General features: G+C 37.0%; 1 protein-coding gene across 1 annotated transcript; it reads left to right on the top strand.

The window, feature by feature from the left end:
* The first annotated feature begins 17,674 nt into the window (after positions 1-17,674).
* LOC122204934 (olfactory receptor 1L1) lies at positions 17,675-18,627 on the top strand. Its single transcript, XM_042912788.1, has one exon. The coding sequence runs from the start codon at positions 17,695-17,697 to the stop codon at positions 18,625-18,627; it is 933 nt and encodes a 310-aa protein (XP_042768722.1). The 5' UTR covers positions 17,675-17,694.
* The last annotated feature ends 947 nt before the right edge of the window (positions 18,628-19,574 follow it).

The raw sequence follows: 19,574 nt of genomic DNA on the forward strand, positions 1-19,574 counted from the left end.
ACCTATCAGAATGGCTAACATGAACAACTCAGGCAACAACAGATGTTGGCAAGGATGCGGAGAAAAGGATCTCTTTTGCATGTTGGTGGGAATGCAAGCTGGTGCAGCCACTCTGGAAAACAGTATGGAGGTTCCTCAAAAAACTAAAAATATAACTACCCTACGACCCAGCAATTGCACTACTAGGCATTTATCCAAGGGATACTGGTGTGCTCTTTTGAAGGGACACATGCACCCCCATGTTTATAGCAGCATTATTGACAATAGCCAAAGTATGGAAAGAGCCCAAATGTCCATCAATGGATAAAATTGATAAAGAAGATGTGGTATATATATAAAATGGAGTATTACTCAGCAATCAAAAAGAATGAAATCTTGCCATTTGCAACTACCTGGATGGAACTGGAGGGTATTATGCAAAGTGAAATTAGTCAGAGAAAGACAAAATCATATGAATTCACTCATATGAGGACTTTAAGAGACAAAACAGATGAACCTAAGGGAAGGGAAACAAAAATAATATAAAAACAGGGAGAGGGACAAAACAGAAGAGACTCATAATTATGGAGAACAAACTGAGGGTTGCCGGAGGGGTTGTGGGAGGGGGGATGGGCTAAGTGGGTAAGGGGCACTAAGGAATCTACTCCTGAAATCATTGTTGCACTATATGCTAACTAATTTGGATGTAAATTTAAAAAAATAAAAAATAAAACAAGTTTAAAAAAATAAATAAAAAATAAAATAAAATAAAATAAAATAAAATAAAATAAAATAAAATAAAATAAAATAAATACAACAGATTTGGCAAAGACTCAAAATGAATTACTAGAAAACACAAATATTCACATTCAAAGTAAAAACTCAATGGGTGACTTGGGCAGTGACTAAAGAGAAGAGCTAGTTCTGACAAAATACGTATAAACAGTAAAAAGTGACCAAGATGTGGGGAAAGGAGCCAAGACTTTTGGGAAAAAAAATAAAGGAGATCCACTAAGATACCAAATAAGTACAAGAAAAAAAAATAATGAGGAAATAGAGGAGAGGCAATATTGAAGGAACAGACTAAGAATTTTCCAGATTTAATTAAAGAAACAAGGCCTCAGACTGCAGAATCACAATGACTTCCAAATAAGATAAATTTTTTAAAATCTATGCATAGACACTATGTTAGGGAAATTGCTATACAGCAAATACAAAGATAAAATACTTTTTCCTTACTGTTTATTTTATTTTTCCAAGTTTTTATTTAAATTCCAGTTAGTTAACATACAGTGTAATATTAGTTTCAAGTGTAAAATTTAGTAATTCATAACCCACATACGAAGATAAAATATTAAAACCAACCAGAGAGAACAGAAAGATTATCTACAAAGGAAAGATAATTAGACTTTCTGGTAAAAGATTTCTCAGCAACAATAGACTCTAGAAAGCTTCAAACATCCTTATCCTAACAGATTCTGTAAATGCAGCCTTCTCTAACTTTTATCCGTGCACTGACAGGAGTTGCACATGACCTCTTGCTCAAATTTTGTGTAAGGCCTTAAATAATGCTTTGAGTTGTATTTTTGTTTCCAAATATGTTTTCTTAAGCTATCTTTTCATTATTGAGCTCTAATTTAATAATGTCCTGGCCTGAGAATTAAATCGGCATGAGATTAGTTCTTAAGCTTTTTGAGACTCACATTGTGGCTAATACGTGGCTAAGTGCGGGCCTGTGGAATACAGCAAATGGCAACCCCACAGCAAACTCACAATTTCTAGAACCTGCAATATATAACAGAGATGACATTCTCAGTCTTTGAAGGATAGGTTATTCAGTTAAATATAGTACCACAACTGTACATACTTATTTTAACGTGTGGTTTACTCATAGTATATATCAGTAGAAAGGATGCACCAATAAATCTAAGTCTCAAGAACATAATATTAACTTTAAAAATGTCAGTTCAGAATGACAGGAAAATATGACATATATGGAGATTTAAAACATGTAAAAATATTATATATATAAACATGGATGAGAATAATGAATACTTTATTCAGGATAGTGGTTATCTTTGGGGAAGGAAGAAAGTATAAGGATAAGATGGAGAAGTAGTTTGGGGTTTTGTTTGTTTGTTTTTGTTTTTAAGTTTATTTATTTTGAAAGAGAGAGAGAGAGAGAGCAAGTGGGGGAGGGGCAGAGAAAAAGAGGGAGGGAGAGAGAGAGAGAGAGAGAGAGAGAGAGAGAGAGAGAGAGAGAGAATCCCAAGCAAGCTCCACACTGTCAGTGCAGAACCCAGTGTGGGGCTTGAACTCACAAACTGTGAGATCATGACCTGAGCCAAAGTCAGATGTGCCAAAGCCAGACACTTAACCAACTGAGCCATCCAGGTGCCCCTAGTTTGGGTTTTAACTGTATCTGTAACCACCTATTTTTTTTTTTCAAAATAAGAACTGAAACCAAAAAAGGCAAATGTTAAGTTTTTTTTAAGTTGGATGTTGGGTATATGTATTAACTTGGTTTCCATATATTTTTCTATATTGTGAAACTTTTCTTACTAAAAACTATAAACAGTAAAGGCAAGAATAGAAACTGAGATATAAGAGCTTTTACTTTCTTATATATTTTTGCAACTTATTTTTATTTTTATTTTATTTTTTAATATAATTTATTGTCAAGTTATCTAACATACAGTGTATACGATGTACCCTTAGCTTTGGGAGTAGATTCCCATGATTCATCACTTACATACAACACCCAGTACTCTTCCCAATGAGTGCCTTCCTCAATGCCCATCACCCATTTTCCCCTCCCCTCAGTCCTCCCACCATCAACCCTCAGTTTGTTCTCTGTATTTAAGTGTTTCTTATGGTTTGCCTCCCTCTCTGTTTGAAACTACTTTTTCCCCTTCCTTCCCCCATGGTCCTCTGTTAAGTTTCTCAGATTCCACATATGAATGAAAACATATGATTTCTGTCTTTCTCTATTCCTTCATGAGACTAAGCATTCCATTCAGGTTCCAAATAATACCCACCAGTTAATTCAATCACATACTCAACATCAGGACACTCAAGCCAGAACATCATGGAGAATCCATAATTAGGTAATATCTATCTTAGAACAGGGAGAATCAGAGATTTACTTCCAAAACAATTTTCCAAACCTTGTGGAAGGAGGAAGATTTCAAAATACATGTGAAATATTAACCATCAGAACTATAATGAGCCACTGGGCTGAGAAGTTTCCCTAAATTGTCTTTCCCTAATTCCAGGTACGTTTCATGTTTGCAATTACCATTCCTATTTCTCTATCTGGCTGTAGTAAATTTTACAGTAAGTTTCTGATAGAAACTCTTTCATCTGGGACTGACTCTAGAGATCTATAGCCAGGAACAAGGTTTAGACAGGTCTCTGGAAGAGAAGGGAAAAATCTTCAGCAAGACTATAATAGACAGAGATGGAGGACTCATAACTGCTTATATTTCTCTGGCCTCAGGAGCCCAAGACTGGATTAATCAAAATCCCTGGTTCATACTGCACCTTCTTCATTGGTCCAAGCATCACCTGCTTGCTCCCTTAGTTCTGAACACTATTACAAACACCCATTAAATTGGTGTTAACACAGAAACTAGAACATTGATTATAATTCATATCTACTCATACATTACTTCACCCTGTCACTTCCTAAGGCAACCAGCCTCCTGAATCTTGGGTTAATCATTCCTTTTCTTTCATTAATACATGTTTATATTTGATATATATCTCCTAAGGTATTCCAAGAAGAATAGTGCTAAGTTTGAAATGATATGAAATTTATAAAAGGATAACCAAATTTAAATGATTTGGGGTTACTTGATTTTATGTCTGAATATTATACTACTTAGATTCCCTGATATTATTGGATATAGCCATGGCTTATTTATTTTTCATTGCTACATAATAGCCCCTTGTATCAATATACCACAATGTGTTTATCTATTTTCTGTGATGTGTATTTGTGTTGCTTAGTTATTCCTGCTACAGAGTATGGGTCCAAGCTAACATAGTTTATATTTCTGTGCTCCAAGTTAGTAACTCTTACATGGGCAAGTTTCTCGATTTGTCTGAATCATGGATTTCTAAAATGGACATAGAATTTATTTTCACAAAGATGTTAGAAGAATTAAATAAAATTCCCATTAGTGTTTACAAAATAAAAAAGTATGGTCACCTCAAAAAATGCAGAAAGTGAATTTGATAAAATTTGGTAACCATTCATAACCAAAATATCCTAGTATACTAGAAATAAAAAGAATAACCCAATAGAGTTTGTCTACTATTAATCTAGAGTGAAAGTCATACTTGGCGCATTTCTAAAATAATTTCACTGAAGTTCAGGAACAAGGCAAGGATGACTATTATCCTCGGCTCAGTCAGTGGCCCAGTGTGTTAAGCATCTGACTTGATTTTGGCTCAGGTCATGATCTCAAGGTTTGAGAGATCGAGCCCTGCACTGGGCTCTGTGCTTAGAGCATGGAGCCTGCTTTGGATTCTCTCACACTCTCTCTCTCTCTCTATCTCTCTCTCTCTGTCCTTCCCCTGCTCTCTCTCTCTCTCTCAAAATAAATAAATAAACTTTTTTTTTTTTTTTTTAATTTTTTTTTCAACGTTTTTTATTTATTTTTGGGACAGAGAGAGACAGAGCATGAATGGGGGAGGGGCAGAGAGAGAGGGAGACACAGAATCGGAAACAGGCTCCAGGCTCCGAGCCATCAGCCCAGAGCCTGACGCGGGGCTCGAACTCACGGACCACGAGATCGTGACCTGGCTGAAGTCGGACGCTTAACCGACTGCGCCACCCAGGCGCCCCAATAAATAAACTTTTTAAAGGCCTATTCAACATTGCTTTGTAAGTCTTGGCCATTGAAGTAGTGGCAAGAAAAAGAAATGAAATGAATATTCAAAAATTTTAAAATACGATTCATATTTTCTAATCTATCAACCATTTTCTCCATCTTATTTGTATAATTAAACATAGTATAATTAAATATAGTCTACTTCTAAAATGATTTATTCAAATTTTTGTTTCCAAGGTTGTCAATAAACAGCCCTCACCATATACAATGACCTGTAAAAATGGTGGTGATTGTAGTCATAGTCGTAGTCATAGTAGTAAAATACGTAACCTTTCTGGACCCCTTGCTACGTGACAACAGTACAAACACTCTACATGTATGATTTTATTAAACCTGTACTCCATGACGTAAATACGATTTTATTCTCGTTTTATACATGGGGAAATGGAGGCATAGAGAAATTAAGCAACTTGCTTAATATTGCACAGCTAGTCACTGGAAGAACTGGAATTTTAACACAGAGAACAGTCAACACCTCAACTGCTGCTTCTCTCAATCCTTCATTTTCCTTCTCTACCAATACTCAATGTTCTTGACATTTGGTTTTTTCCAATCTCCTGAATACAGTAAAATTGTGAATTTCATCCTCCTTCTTTCAGTGGTTAGCGCTTTTCTATATATTTTTTCTCCCTTCTTCCCCCATTCCCTTCACTATGGAGGCTCCCCAAAAGCAAACCTCAAGAACATATCCAGTCCTAGAGCCTCATTGACCAACGTAATTTTAATTTTTCATAAATCAACACCTTTAAACCTGACCAACCTCACTGCTACAGTAAAAGGCTGAAGAATTCATCCTATACTTTTGGTAAAAAATGAAGCACATAATGAACCAGAGTGTACCAGGGAGGGTTAATAATATAGGTAAAGAATATAGAGAGAATATGAGTACTAGAAGAGAAAAGGAGACAGAATAACAGCCAAAAGAAAAGCAGGAAAGGAGGTGGTGGAGTATGGAGCAGGGGAAAAAATGTAGATCTAATCATTATGAATCATTCATGCCAGGGGCTTTTAATCATTTAGAAGAGTAATTGCCAAAGAATATTTTTCTCTCAAAGTACAATTGTTACTCTAAGCAGGAATTAGCAACTGGAAACTGTGCCTCTGGAAATATCTCAGAGGAGAGATAACAGAAAGGATGAAGAATTTAAAAATTGATCTGAATACCTAAGTTTGCCTATGGTCCCCACAAAGTAATTTTGGCTAGATCAAGTGCAGAAGGTAATCACATGATCCAGAAGATCATTCATTTATTTATCCATTTGTTGATTAATTCATCTGTTCTATAAATACTGGATTTCTTACCTATGATGGCACTTCTTTACCTATGATGACACATTGAAATAAACCACACAAAGGCTCTGCCATGAGGAAGCCACATTGTGGAAAGAAGGGAAGATAAACACTAAGTGAAAAACAGTGTGATAACTTATATGATAAATATAAGCAAAGGAGCTTGTGGAGTCTACTTGGAGAACGTCCCATCTCAGCCTTAGATGAGGTCAGAGATGGGATGAGGTCATGAAAAGGTTTCTAGAAGATAGCAAAATCACAGCAAAGTGTAACATATAAAAACTCTTCTGGCTGGCACCAAAACTGCCCTCTATTTTATTCATAGAACAGCTGGCATTCTGAACGAAGAATGTGAATGTGATATAACTGTGTGTGTGCGTGTGTGTGCTGTGTATAAGCTGTAAGTAGGTGACAAAGATTTAGAAAATAATTCTTGGAAAACAGAATTTACTGTCAGTTGAGAGTTTCTCTTAAACTTTATTTCCTAAAATTTCAGCCTCCTAAAAATAATTGTGTGCTGTCACAGAGAGATGACTGGGAAGAATAATGAGAGTCAGAAACATGGAAATGGAGACAGTGGAAGAAAGGACAAAAGGGAAGAGGAAATGAAAAAAAGAATGCAAAGTGCTGGGGTAAGAGAAGAGAAAGGCATGACGGACTAAGAGTACAGAGTGCATGAGTGAATGAAAGAAACATAAGAAAAAATAGGAAGAGTGTTGATTGGAGAAGAGCAGAATTAAGGGTGGGGATTACTTTAATGACTGGGGCATAGATAATAAGCAGAAATAAAGATTTCTTTTTTAGAAGAAAGGAGAAAGGCATGTAGATGATGAGTCAGAGAAGGGTGATGATGTGTATAGGGTAGAAGGAGAGAAGAATAGAGTGACATGAAATGGTTTCTGGAAGATAGAAAGAAAAGTGAAGGCAGGTGTGAGAAACGGAACATCAAGAATGGGAACAGAAAGGAGGGCTGGTAAGAGAGATGGACGGGGGCGGGGGGGGATGTCTGTGAAGACATAACGCACAAAGGATGATGCTAAACAAAATAGGTTCAGAGTGAGAGACAGAATGTTGATAGAGAAATCCTAGAATGGGTCAAGGAGAGACAAGATGGAGAATGAAGGCTAGCTCCCTACCTGCACACTCACCTGGGAAGAAAGGACTGCTCTGATTCTGGATTTTGTGGCTCCAGCCTACAAACTCAGGGATATGGCCATGGTGCTGAAGGACGACAGATCAGTGCGTGGGACTGGAAGTCAGTGCTGGCAAGGCTGAGTGAGATTTAGAGGCTGTGGGGCCCCAGAGACTTTTCCCCTAGAGTCTCCTTGGGGGAGACCAAGTACAACATCTACCATACCATGGAGCAAGAGAGTGTGGACATGATCTCAAGGGAAAGTTAAAAGCACTGGAAGCCCCTCCAAATGGCTCCACTCCGCTCTTCATTCAGTCTATGCACAGGCAACCCCAAATGACAGGCACTTGTGTATCATTATTCTAGTCATTCACACCATCATCATCTTATTACTTTTCTAAAATAATTAAAGTATGACGTAATGGCCAGGACCAGAACATTGGAGCCAAATAACAACTGAGTATAATTCCGGGGCATACCACTTGCAAGTTCTGTGGATTTGGCAAATTCGTTAGCCTCTCTGAAGTTTCACCTCCTTATAATAAAATTATAATAATATGTAATCTTCTAAAAATCATTGATTTAAGGATTAGAATATTATACATAAGGTGCTGAGAACGGGCCTCCCGTGTAGTAAAAGACTCAAATGGTAATCGCTGTTGTGGCTGCTTCTACCGCTACTGCTATGATTATTGTGGGTATTACAACAAAGTAAGTTCAGGTTTTTCAGACGTTGCTAAGATGCACTGTTTACAGCTCATTTCCTCCATTTGACGATGTGCTCCTGGAGGAAAGGGGCTGTGATGAACTCACCTCTGTCTCCAGTACTTCAGCACAGTGCTGGCAGAAAGCAAGCACTCAAAATAGACCGGCTGGATGAATGGCCAGTGAGTAACCATCCTTCTCTCATTTGCCCTAATTTCCCAACTCCAGCAAAATGTCCTACCTTGTCTATCATTCTCCAACACAGAACTGTTATTTACCAAGAGTAAATATGAAAAAGATCAATGCATTGTTTTCTCATTATTTCCTTTGTTTTTGCAATCAGCTAATCCATTCTCCTATCTCTTTACTAGGCTAATTGAACATTCCTTATCTGGGGATCAATTTATTATTAATGTTTTTTATAATAATAAAATATACTCTAACAAACTTATATGGAGCTTTATCCTAGGAGTATGCATAAGGCAAAATAGACACAGTCCTCAACAAGTGAAGGCAGATGTGGCAAGGACTCAGGCCCATGCTGTGATCTCGGAGAGCAAGGATTGCTTCATATTCCAGAGTGATTTATGTTTACAAACTTAGTGAAATTCCAAAGCCTGGCTTAAATGTTAAAATGTTAAGTTTTCATAATTAGCAAGGAGAATCTCAGAAAAAGATGAATTAAATGGCCTTTAACCCAATCATCAATGGGAGAAATATCATTCTTTTTTATAAAATTCGTTCAAAGAATCTGATTTAGTAAGGTGTTAGGTTGAGAACTCTCACAAGAGCATCAAAGTTGGTGACTTGCCTGAATATTCATCGCTGTTACCAACTTGTTCTATTGTAATTCATTTATCTTGTTATTATTCATTTATTCTTGGAGGTACAATTTGAAGAAAAAGATTTTTTTTTAATTCCAAAGACTTTAGAAAGTGTTGTCATATTCTGAAAAAGTAAGCTTTAAAGAGAAACCCAGAACTCTGACTGGTTGTTTTGATAACTTCTTTCCATAGTAATAATATTAAAATTGAAAGCTTTCTGTTTCTAAACAATATAAGCATATTAAAATTTTCTCTGTGAAGTCAGATGAAGGCCATGAGCACTTTCTTCTTTTCCCTTATGTATACTGCAAAAATAACAGCCTTCAAAACTGTTTTATTTCTTACTTTAACATTTAAACACTTTCAACCTACAATTTACTAGCCTGTCTTCTTTTTTTATTGTAGTATAATTAACATACAGTGTTTCATTAGTTTTTCAGGTGTACAATATAACAATTCTATACATTACCCAGTGCTCATCAAGGTAAGTGTACTTTTAATCCCCTTTATTTCACCCAACTGCCCACCCACCTCCCTTCTGGCAACCACCAGTTTGTTCTCTACATGAAAGAGTTTGGGTTTTTGTTTGCTCATTTATTTTGTTTCTTAAATTCCATATATGAATGAAATCATATGGTATTTGTCTTTCTCTGACTTCTTTCGCTTAGCATTACATCCTCTAGGTCTATCTTGGTTATTGCAAATAGCCAACAGGAAAGACACATGCAGGGAGGGTTGCCTGGGTGGCTCAGTTGGTTGAACACTGACATCAGCTCAGGTCATGATCTCCCAACGCATGGGTTTGAGCCCATGCAGACTCTGTGCTCAGAGCCTGGAGCCTGTTTTGGATTCTCATTCTCTCTCTCTCTCTCTCTCTCTCTCTCTCTCTCTCTCCCCTCCTCCCACTTGCACTCTGTCTCTCTGTCTCTCTCTCAAAAATAAAATGAACATTAAAAAAACAAAAAGACACTTGCAAAGACGCTCAACATCACTCATCATCAGGGAAATGCAAATCAAAACCATAAGGATATATCACCGCACACCTGTCAGAATGGCTGAAATCTAAAAGACAAGAAATAACAAGTGCTGGTGAGGATGTGGAGAAAAAGGAACCCTTGTACACTGCTGGTTGGTATGCAAATTAGTGCAGCCATTCTGTTGGAAAACAGAATGAGGGTTCCTCAAAAAATTAAAATTAAAATTACCATATGATCCAGTAATTCCACTACTGGGTGTTTACTCAAAGAAAACAAAAACACTAATTCAAAAAGATATATGCACTCCCTATTACAGCATTATTTACAATAGCTAAGACAACAGAAGCAACCCAATTGTCCCTCAATACATGAATGGATAAAGAAGATATGGTATATGTATAAAGTGGAATATTACTCAGTTGTTTTGACAGACTATGAGAGTCTTTTCACTTAAATTAACATGTGTTTGGGGTTTTATTTGGTTGGACTTATATGTTTACTGTTTCTTGGTTTGATTAGATTTGCCAATTCCATTTGCTAAAAATAATGATACGACTATGAGTCTACATTCCTTGATCATGTTAGCTAACAGCATTGCTTTAAAAATACAAAGTCAAAAATGGCTAGAGAGGGAAGGAACCAAAACATAAGAGACTCCTAAAAACTGAAAACAAACTGAGGGTTTATGGGGGGTGGGGGGGTGGGAGGATGGGATGGGTGGGTGATGGGTATTGAGGAGGGCACCTGTTGGGATGAGCACTGGGTGTTGTATGGAAACCAATTTGACAATAAATTTCATAATAAAAAAATGAACAAAAAATAAAAATAAAAAAATAAAAATACAAAGTCAAATCAGTATATTGTATACCTAAAACTAATGTAACATTGTGTGTCAACTATACTTCAAAAAATACTTTAAAAAAGGATAGAAAGAAAGAAAAATAAAAGAAGGAAGCCAAAGTTTTAGAAGGAAAACTAGTTTGGACTTTAAGAAGTATTTTACAAACTGAGATGCACGGATACCTGGGGAACTATGAACATATCCTCAGGGGTTCAGAGTCATCTCTACTAGACCTTAAGAATGCAATTTCATGCCAGGAATAATCTAAAACAATTAGTGTAAAACATATTCAGACTTACCTAAGTGAGCACATTATATTGGAGAACTGGCCTTCAAATTCAACACTGGCATTGGTGTGTTTTATCTACCATGTTAATTATAACAAAGAATAACATAAAAATGATAGCAATTAATTTTTAATGTGTAGTTACAGAAATCTAATTACTCTTAAAAGTAAATGTGAAAACAATTCAACATCCTTCAACATACATCTGTTGAATTACTTAAATTTAAAAACAAAACTCTTAGAATTGAAACATATTTTATAGTCTTTAGTTTCTTGAATTGTTTAAGGCATTGAAACATTAAGACAATTATTGGTGTAACATAGAAATTAACTCACTATTTTCACTTTTCTGAAAGAAGGTGTTTCCTAGTTCATGTTTTCAAAGAAGGCATTTCCTAGTACGTATATTCCAATCTTAATAAAAATGGAAATAATTGTAAGAAATTTGATTTGTTATGAATTCATTTTTTAAACTATCACTTCCAATATCTGTTTATTCCATTAAGAGCCATTGAGAGTCAATCAGCAAACCATGCTGAATTAAAAATAAAAACCTTTTTCAAAAAAATTTTATATGATCCTTATATATAAATCTTATATAGGTATAAAATCTGTATTGGTAAAGTCAAGAACAGTTTGAAATTAAGTCATAACTGGACTTTAACTTTAAATCCCCATTATTGAAGCCACCACTATTGATTTGTTTCAATCAATATTGAAACATTGCACATGTACAGTGTACTCATGGTGTGATGAGTTCTGGCCATTATTGACAGAAGTTAAGCCTTTTACAAAAGTTAGGCTGAAGAACAGTTTATTGAGGACATGTTGTAAATTGATCAAAAGGAAAGAAGACACTTTCCTCAGGGACAGAAAAGTCTCTGAGAATTATGAGTGTAATGATGACCAAGTACTAGTTAATTTGTATTGAGTGAGGACTATATGGCACACACCATACTATCACATGCTTTTTGTTCATTTCATACTCACAATAGAACTTTTGTGTCAGTACTTTGAAAGGCAGTATAGCTTCAAGTTTGGGCTAACAGACTGTGAAGTTATAATCCCAGTTCTACCACTTACCAGCTGTGACATCTTGGGCAAGTATCTTAATCTATATGCACCTCGGTTTTCTAACCAGTAATGAGAATTAATAATAGTCCACAACTCATAAGGTTGTCGATTGGTAATAAATGAGATTATGTAAAATATTAAAACAACCCTAATACATAGGAAAAATCACATAAAAAATTACTGTTGGGATGCCTGGGTGGTTCAGTTGGTTAAGCTTCCAACTCTTGATTTCAGCTCAGTTCATGATCTTACGGTCATGAGATCAAGCCATATGTTGGGTTCTGAGCTGAGTGTGGAGCTGCTTGGTATTCTCTCTCTCTCCGTCTCTCTCTCTGCTCCTCCCCCACTCACTCTCCCTCCCTCCCTCTCTCTCTCTGTCAAATAAATAAACATTTAAAAAATTACTGTTGAGGGTGGCCCAGTGGGTTAAGCGTCCAACTTTGGCTCAGGTCATGATCTCACGGTTTGTGGGTTGGAGCCCTGGTTCAGGCTCTGTGCTGATGGCCCGGAACCTGGAGCCTGCTTCAGATACTGTGTCTCCCTCTCTCTCTGCCCCTTCCCCACTTGTGTTCTGTCTTTCTCTCTCCCTCTCTCAAAAATAAACATAAAAAATTACTGTTGAAATATTTCAAATGTAGGAAATTGAGGTTCTTTACAGTCTTAAAGTATTTTAGTAAGATTCAGTTCCTAGTCTGTCTGAAACTAAACTTATGTTCTTAACCTCCACCTGTAGCACTTTCCTATGGCTATGCTAACTGAAGTTGTAAAATCACATTTCTCAGCCTTTACAATCTTTCTCTTACTAATTCATGCAAGAATATATTCTTGTTAAGGATAGAGAGTTTGTCATGAGGGTATCATTCAACACATTCAGGCTCAAGATACTGTTAGAAATTAGGGGATAGGAAGCTCTCATTTACATTAGAGCCTACTTAATTCAAGACTCTGGACTAGACAATTTATTCATCCACGTATTTTTTTAAAACTGGTCATTGTTCTTTATAAAGAACTCTGAGGGGCATTAAGGTACAACAATGAAAAATATCTGATTATGTCCCTAATGGATCCTCAGTCTAGTGAGGATAAAAGGTAAGACATAATTTCAAGTGTCATGTAAACAAAAGAGAGGCACAGGTGAAGATGGGGGAAGTTTTATTCACACTACTTTTCACGTGGATGACTGAAACTATAAGAAGGATTAGGTTCTTTCCTGCATCCCCACAATTTGGAAAAAAAATGTGCTGATTCTAACCCACAATGTCTTTCTGATTCTAATTTCTCCACTAGGCCATACTTTCGTCCACATGAAAAGCAGAAGACATGAAAATTCAGTGTCTTGTTGCTTCAAGAATATTCCCCTTCTTTCTGCTCTAATCATATAGGGTAGATTTCTTGGATTTCTGACAATGTTTTTGTTTTGAAATTTCAATTATTCGTTACTATACCAATTTCCTCATCGTATCTTCTAACGATATCCTTCTTTTCTATTGTTTTTTTTTGTTTGTTTTTTAGTTTTTATTTAAATTCCAGTTAGTTAACATACACTGTAATATTAGTTTCAGGAGTAGATTTCAGTCATTCATCACTCACATACAACACCCAGTGCTCATCCTAACAAGTGTCCTCCTTAATACCCATCACCCATCTAGCCCATCCCCCACCTCCTCCCTCCATCAACCTCAGTTTGTTCTCTATCTTTAGGAGTCTCTCCTGGTTTGTTTCCCTCTCCTCCCCCCATATGTTCATCTGTTTTGTGTCTTAAATTCCACATATGAGTGAAATGATATGGCATTTTTGTCTTTCTCTTACTGACTTATTTCACTTAGCATAATACTCTCTAGCTCCATCCATGTCATTGCAAATGTCAAGATTTCATTCTTTTTTATGGATGAGTAATATTCCATTGTGTATATATATCACTTCTTTATCCATTCATCAGTCGATGGACATCAGTCAATGGCTCTTTCCATAATGTAGCTATTGTTGATAATGCTGCTATAAACATTGGGGTGCATATATCCCTTTGAATCAGTATTTTTGTATCCTTTGGGTAAAAACCTAGTTGTGCAATTACTGGGTCATAGGGAAGTTCTATTTTTAACTTTTTGAGGAAACTCTATACTGTTTTCCAGAGTAGCTGCCCTAGTTTGCATTCTCACCAACAGTGCAAGAGGGTTCCCTTTTCTCTGCATCCTCACCAATACCTGTTGTTTCCTGTGTTGTTAATTTTAGCCATTCTGACAGGTGTGAGGTGATATCTCATTGCAGTTTTGATTTGTATTTCCCTGATGATGAGTGATATTGAGCATCTTTTCATGTGTCCATTAGCCATCTGTATGTCTTTTTTTGTAAAAATGTCTATTCACGTTTTCTGCCCATTTTTTTAAACTAGACTATTTGCTTTTTGGATGTTGAGTTTGGCAAGTTCTTTATAGATTTTGGATACTAACCCTTTAACTGATATGTCATTTGCAAATATCTTCTTCCATTCCATTAGGCTTCCTTCCAGTTTGGTTGATTGTCTCCTTTGCTGTGCAGAAGTTTTTTATTTTGATGAAGTCCCAATAGCTACTTAGCTATCTTGATTTTTCCAGTGTGACTAATTTCAGACCAGTTCCTCTGAAACAAGTACCAATCTGACTACCTGCCACGAAGATTTGGACAGTGACATAGGACTTCCTTCCTAAACAGTTCAGGAGGATAGCCAAGTAGTCTTGGTGAATGCCCATTTACATTATAAATGACATCATGTCTTCCTCCAGTACACAATGGGATGCTGTGATAATAAGTAATATTTGTCATAGTCTTAAGAGTCTGCCTCATATAGACCATTCGAAAATGTTAAGAGTTATTATTGTTGTCTTTAGTGGTTTGATTTCTTTACTAGTCTGAGTACCCTCCATTGCATCTTTAAATACGATCCCAATGCTAATCTATTTTTCAAATAAACAGATACATGAAGGTATCTAAAAACACCTCATTAATATTAATGATCATGAATTGGTAACTAGTAGAGTTTTGATTTAGTATGATGTGTTAATTTTTCTGCACCAAAAAGAAATTCTTCAACCTGTTAGTGGCATTTTTACTACCTGCTTGTGCAAACAAACGTTACTTTCATTAGTATTACTGAAATTCAAATACAAAAAAAGAGAGATTAGATAAAGAACTGGATTAGAAGCTATACTCTTCATTGTTTAATACCAATAAAGGTAATCAATTTAATCAAAATAACATTATTCACCAATTAAATTATTTTCAATTTCATTTGAGTTGTTACAGTTTACATGACTTTATGTGAATTTAATTTGTAAAAATATTATTTCCTATTTTTTAGGGTTTTTGATTTATGAACAGTATAAATATTAAGAATGTACAGTTAGGGAGCACCTGGGTGGCTCTGTCAGTTAAACATCCAACTCTTGTCTTCAGCTCAGGCCATGATCTCACGGTTTGTGGGATCAAGCCCCACATCTGGCTCCACACTGACAGCATGGAGCCTGCTTGTGATTCTCTTTCCCAATCTCTCTGACCCTCACCTGTGCTCACTTGCTCTCTCTCTCCAAAATAAATAAATAAACATTTAAACATTTGTTTAGTAAATAACAAAGAATGTACAGTTAGTTTGAGCTTATACATATTTAAATAACATCACAAAAAATTGTACATTAAACAATAGAACCCTACATATAACAGTTGGGGTTATTTATATTCTTTTTTTTACTTTAGACAGAAAGCAAAAGTGGGGAAGAGAGGCAGAGGGAGAGAGAGGAAGAATCTCAAGCAGCCTCCATGTTCAGCGTGGAGCCCAACACGGTGCTCTCCCATGCCTCCGGGATCATGACCTGAGCCAAAATCAAGACTGGGACACACAACCAAACGAGCCACCCAGGCGCCCCTAATGTATAAGCAATAAGAGAAAGAGATTGAGACACTGACTACAGTGAAAGTCCAAAGTATTAAAAAAGGACAGAAGACAGACTCATTCCAACTGGTAGTCATCCAGCAAAGTGTCCTAGAGGAGGCTAAATTCAAGCCTTGCAGGTTAGGTAGAGCAGATGAGGGTGAGTCTAAACAAAGGCATGATAATATAAATGGGTAAAGGGGCAATCAATAATAAAGAATGGGATATTCTTGGGTAATGGTTATACTGGGAGACCAGGAGGGAGTTGAGTCCTCATTGGGTAATTCTGTAGTGCACACACAGTGAGATGCCCCAAATGACCAAGAACTCAGGATTCCATAAAACATAAAATATATTCACCTGGTGGTTTCCCTGAGTCAAAAAACAAGGGTCATACATCAATATTTTACAACCAGACTTAGAGATGCTTCAGACAGAAGAGTAAAGAGTATAATTTGGGGTCTAAAATCTGAAGTATTAACTTTTATATTCTGAAGTTTTAAAATATTGACCAACCAGGGGCTGGTTCTAAACCTGAGAGATGGAAAAGTGGTGGCATCAGATGTTCTAGTCTTTTTAATGCAAAGCTATGTGCACTCTGAAAAAAGGCTATCTGACCATAGACTGTCTCTCAACATAAATAATACAGCTATGGGATAAATGCTTATGAAGTTTGGGAGAGCCAGCACTGGGCATCTCTGTCACCAGAGCCAACCTCATATAGGGTGTTTTTGGCCTAAAGGAGAAAGGTCAAAATGGTGACTGCCACAGGAGAAACAAAGCACTGATACTTCACAGAATCCTTAGGGAAGAAACTCCAAAACTTCAATAATTGAAGTTCTCTTGTGCTCTAATGTCTCCTCTACCTAAGCTTTGGGGACTTCTTCACAGTCTCAAAGGATGCTCCCTTGACAGAGGGTGGAGTCTATGAATGTCTCAGCCTGTAGAAGGTCCAGAGGAGGCAGGGAAGAAAACCTTCAGATTCATGAAGGTTGAAATCTTGTCTAGGAGCAGATGCCTTCCTTCTGTGATTTTTCTGGGCAGCCTGTCTATAGCTAAGACAGGAATTTGGAAAAGAATTACACCAACACAAATAAGCACATACCACCAATAACAACACTTTTAGATCCAGGGATTGGGCACTGGATGGGATTGATATTATCATTAAAAGAAATGTTTTCACTGTCCTATTATCTCTGCCTATCTTTTATCTTTTTATGCTTATTCTTTCGCTCCAATTAATTTTCACTAGAAAGTGAGAGGCACGGAATACCTGTTGGGTGATCTCATATTTCAATGCCTTTTCAGATAATTTTCAACCTCCAGAATAATTGATGCAGAGAAAAACATCAGAGTTAGCAGAAATCATCATTCCATCAGCTGGAAATTAGATGGGAAGCAAACTGCTGATCCTCCCGCCATGAACTAATGAAGGAAAATCCTCAATCAAAAGATAATTTCTCCAGGATTCTGCTCCTGCCCTTTCAGAGAATTCTCTCTTTCTCTCATTCCCTCTCTGTATCTATCTTCTTTTTGCTCTCTCCCATTTCTGTTTTCCCTGTATTAGTCTCTCTTTACAGCAGAAGACTGAAAGGGGGTTAAAATATACATTAAATTCTGAATTCTGAACGTTAATGGAAAGAAGCCACAATCCAGGTAATTGTAATATTTTGGTTGTTTTAATTGCTGATAGGAAGAATAAACAAAAAAATTCTTGGGTAGATTATATCGAGTTTGGAAGAGTCTGTTATAGTGTTACTTTATCTCTAGGTGAACTCAAAGCTATGGGGAAAAGTAACCTAACAAGACCCTCTGAATTCATCCTCCTGGGACTCTCCTCTCGACCTGAAGATCAGAAGCCACTCTTTGCTGTGTTTCTCCCCATCTACCTCATCACAGTGATAGGAAACGTGCTCATCATCCTAGCCATTCGCTCAGACACTCGCCTCCAGACACCCATGTACTTTTTCCTGAGCATCCTGTCCTTTGTTGACATTTGCTATGTGACAGTCATTATCCCCAAGATGCTGGTGAACCTCTTATCAGAGACAAAGGCCATCTCTTATGGTGAGTGTCTGACCCAGATGTACTTCTTCATAGCCTTTGGAAATACAGACAGTTACCTCCTGGCAGCCATGGCCATTGACCGCTATGTAGCCATATGTTATCCTTTTCACTACATCACCATCATGAATCACAGACGCTGTGTCCTGCTTCTGATCCTCTCCTTCTGCATTCCACACCTCCACTCCCTCCTGCACATTCTCCTAACCAATCAACTCATCTTCTGTTCCTCTAATGTCATCCACCATTTTTTCTGTGATGACCAGCCAGTGCTGAAATTGTCCTGTTCCTCCCATTTTGTCAAAGAAATCACAGTAATGACAGAAGGGTTGGCTGTCATAATGACACCCTTTTCGTGCATCATCATCTCTTACTTAAGAATCCTCATCACTGTTCTGAAGATTCCTTCAGCTGCTGGGAAGCGCAAAGCATTTTCCACCTGTGGCTCTCACCTCACAGTGGTGACCCTGTTTTATGGAAGCATTAGCTATGTCTATTTCCAGCCCCTGTCCAACTATACTGTCAAGGATCGAATAGCAACAATTATCTACACCATACTAACCCCCATGCTAAACCCATTTATCTATAGTCTGAGGAACAAAGACATGAAGCAGGGCTTGACAAAGCTGATACACTGGGTGAAATGCCAATAAGGAATCTGAGGTCTTAAGAGAAGCCCGTTAATCTCTCACCCCTGACTGCAGGTTTTTAACGTGTCTGTCATTCAATTCTGAAGGATGGTAACTTTAATGATTTGTTTCATCCCTGATAGAAGAATGTTTATTGCGTGTGATGAAACTAATGTGTTGAAGCTACCCCTAAATATGATGCCTATTTCCCAGTGGTCTCTAATATTATCTGACTGGGACAAAGTCTACCTGTATCTTGTTCTCTGTGCACCAGTCTAAATTTGGAAAACACATCTGGTTTCCAGGACATCACATGCCTTTCACATAATCCCAATCCTATTGAAATCCCTCCTATCCTTGAGTTTGATCACTAGAAACTCCTTATTTATAGGTATCCCTATTCATAGGGCTGAATTTTCTTATGTAGTCATTTAAAGCTGTTTGAATGACTTTAAGTGTGTGTGTGTGTGTGTGTGTGTGTGCACTCATGTATGAGTGTGTAACTTATATGGTAGCCCAAGTGCCCTTCAATAGCAAGATCTCTCTTTCTCCCCTTATAATGGTCATGACTCCTTCCTCTAGGTCAATTTCAAAGACTAAGGTCCTGACTTCTATAGTTATTATATGGTAAAAAAATGAAATCACCCCAGTAGATGACTCTTGGTGAATCAGTCCCAGGTCAGTTCCTCAAGAGCATAGCATCTCAGTGTTCTTCCCTGCTTCCCACCTGGCACAGTCGACTATGCATTGTTTTTCCTTATTAATTTCATTTGACCCAAATTTAAGGGTGCCACTCTCTCAGGGAGTAGATATTATGTCCCAATTACCCTGATAATAGATGCCTCCAACTGCTAGGGATTCTTCTTCCTTAACAGATGTGACCCAACCTACTAACCAGAAAAACAGAATTGGGCATGGAAAAATGCTTTTGTCCATTGGTGAGTTCTGAAAAATATTAAGGTCGCTGTTAG

Source organism: Panthera leo, chromosome D4 (assembly GCF_018350215.1).
Source record: "Panthera leo isolate Ple1 chromosome D4, P.leo_Ple1_pat1.1, whole genome shotgun sequence".
Lineage (NCBI taxonomy): Eukaryota > Metazoa > Chordata > Mammalia > Carnivora > Felidae > Panthera > Panthera leo.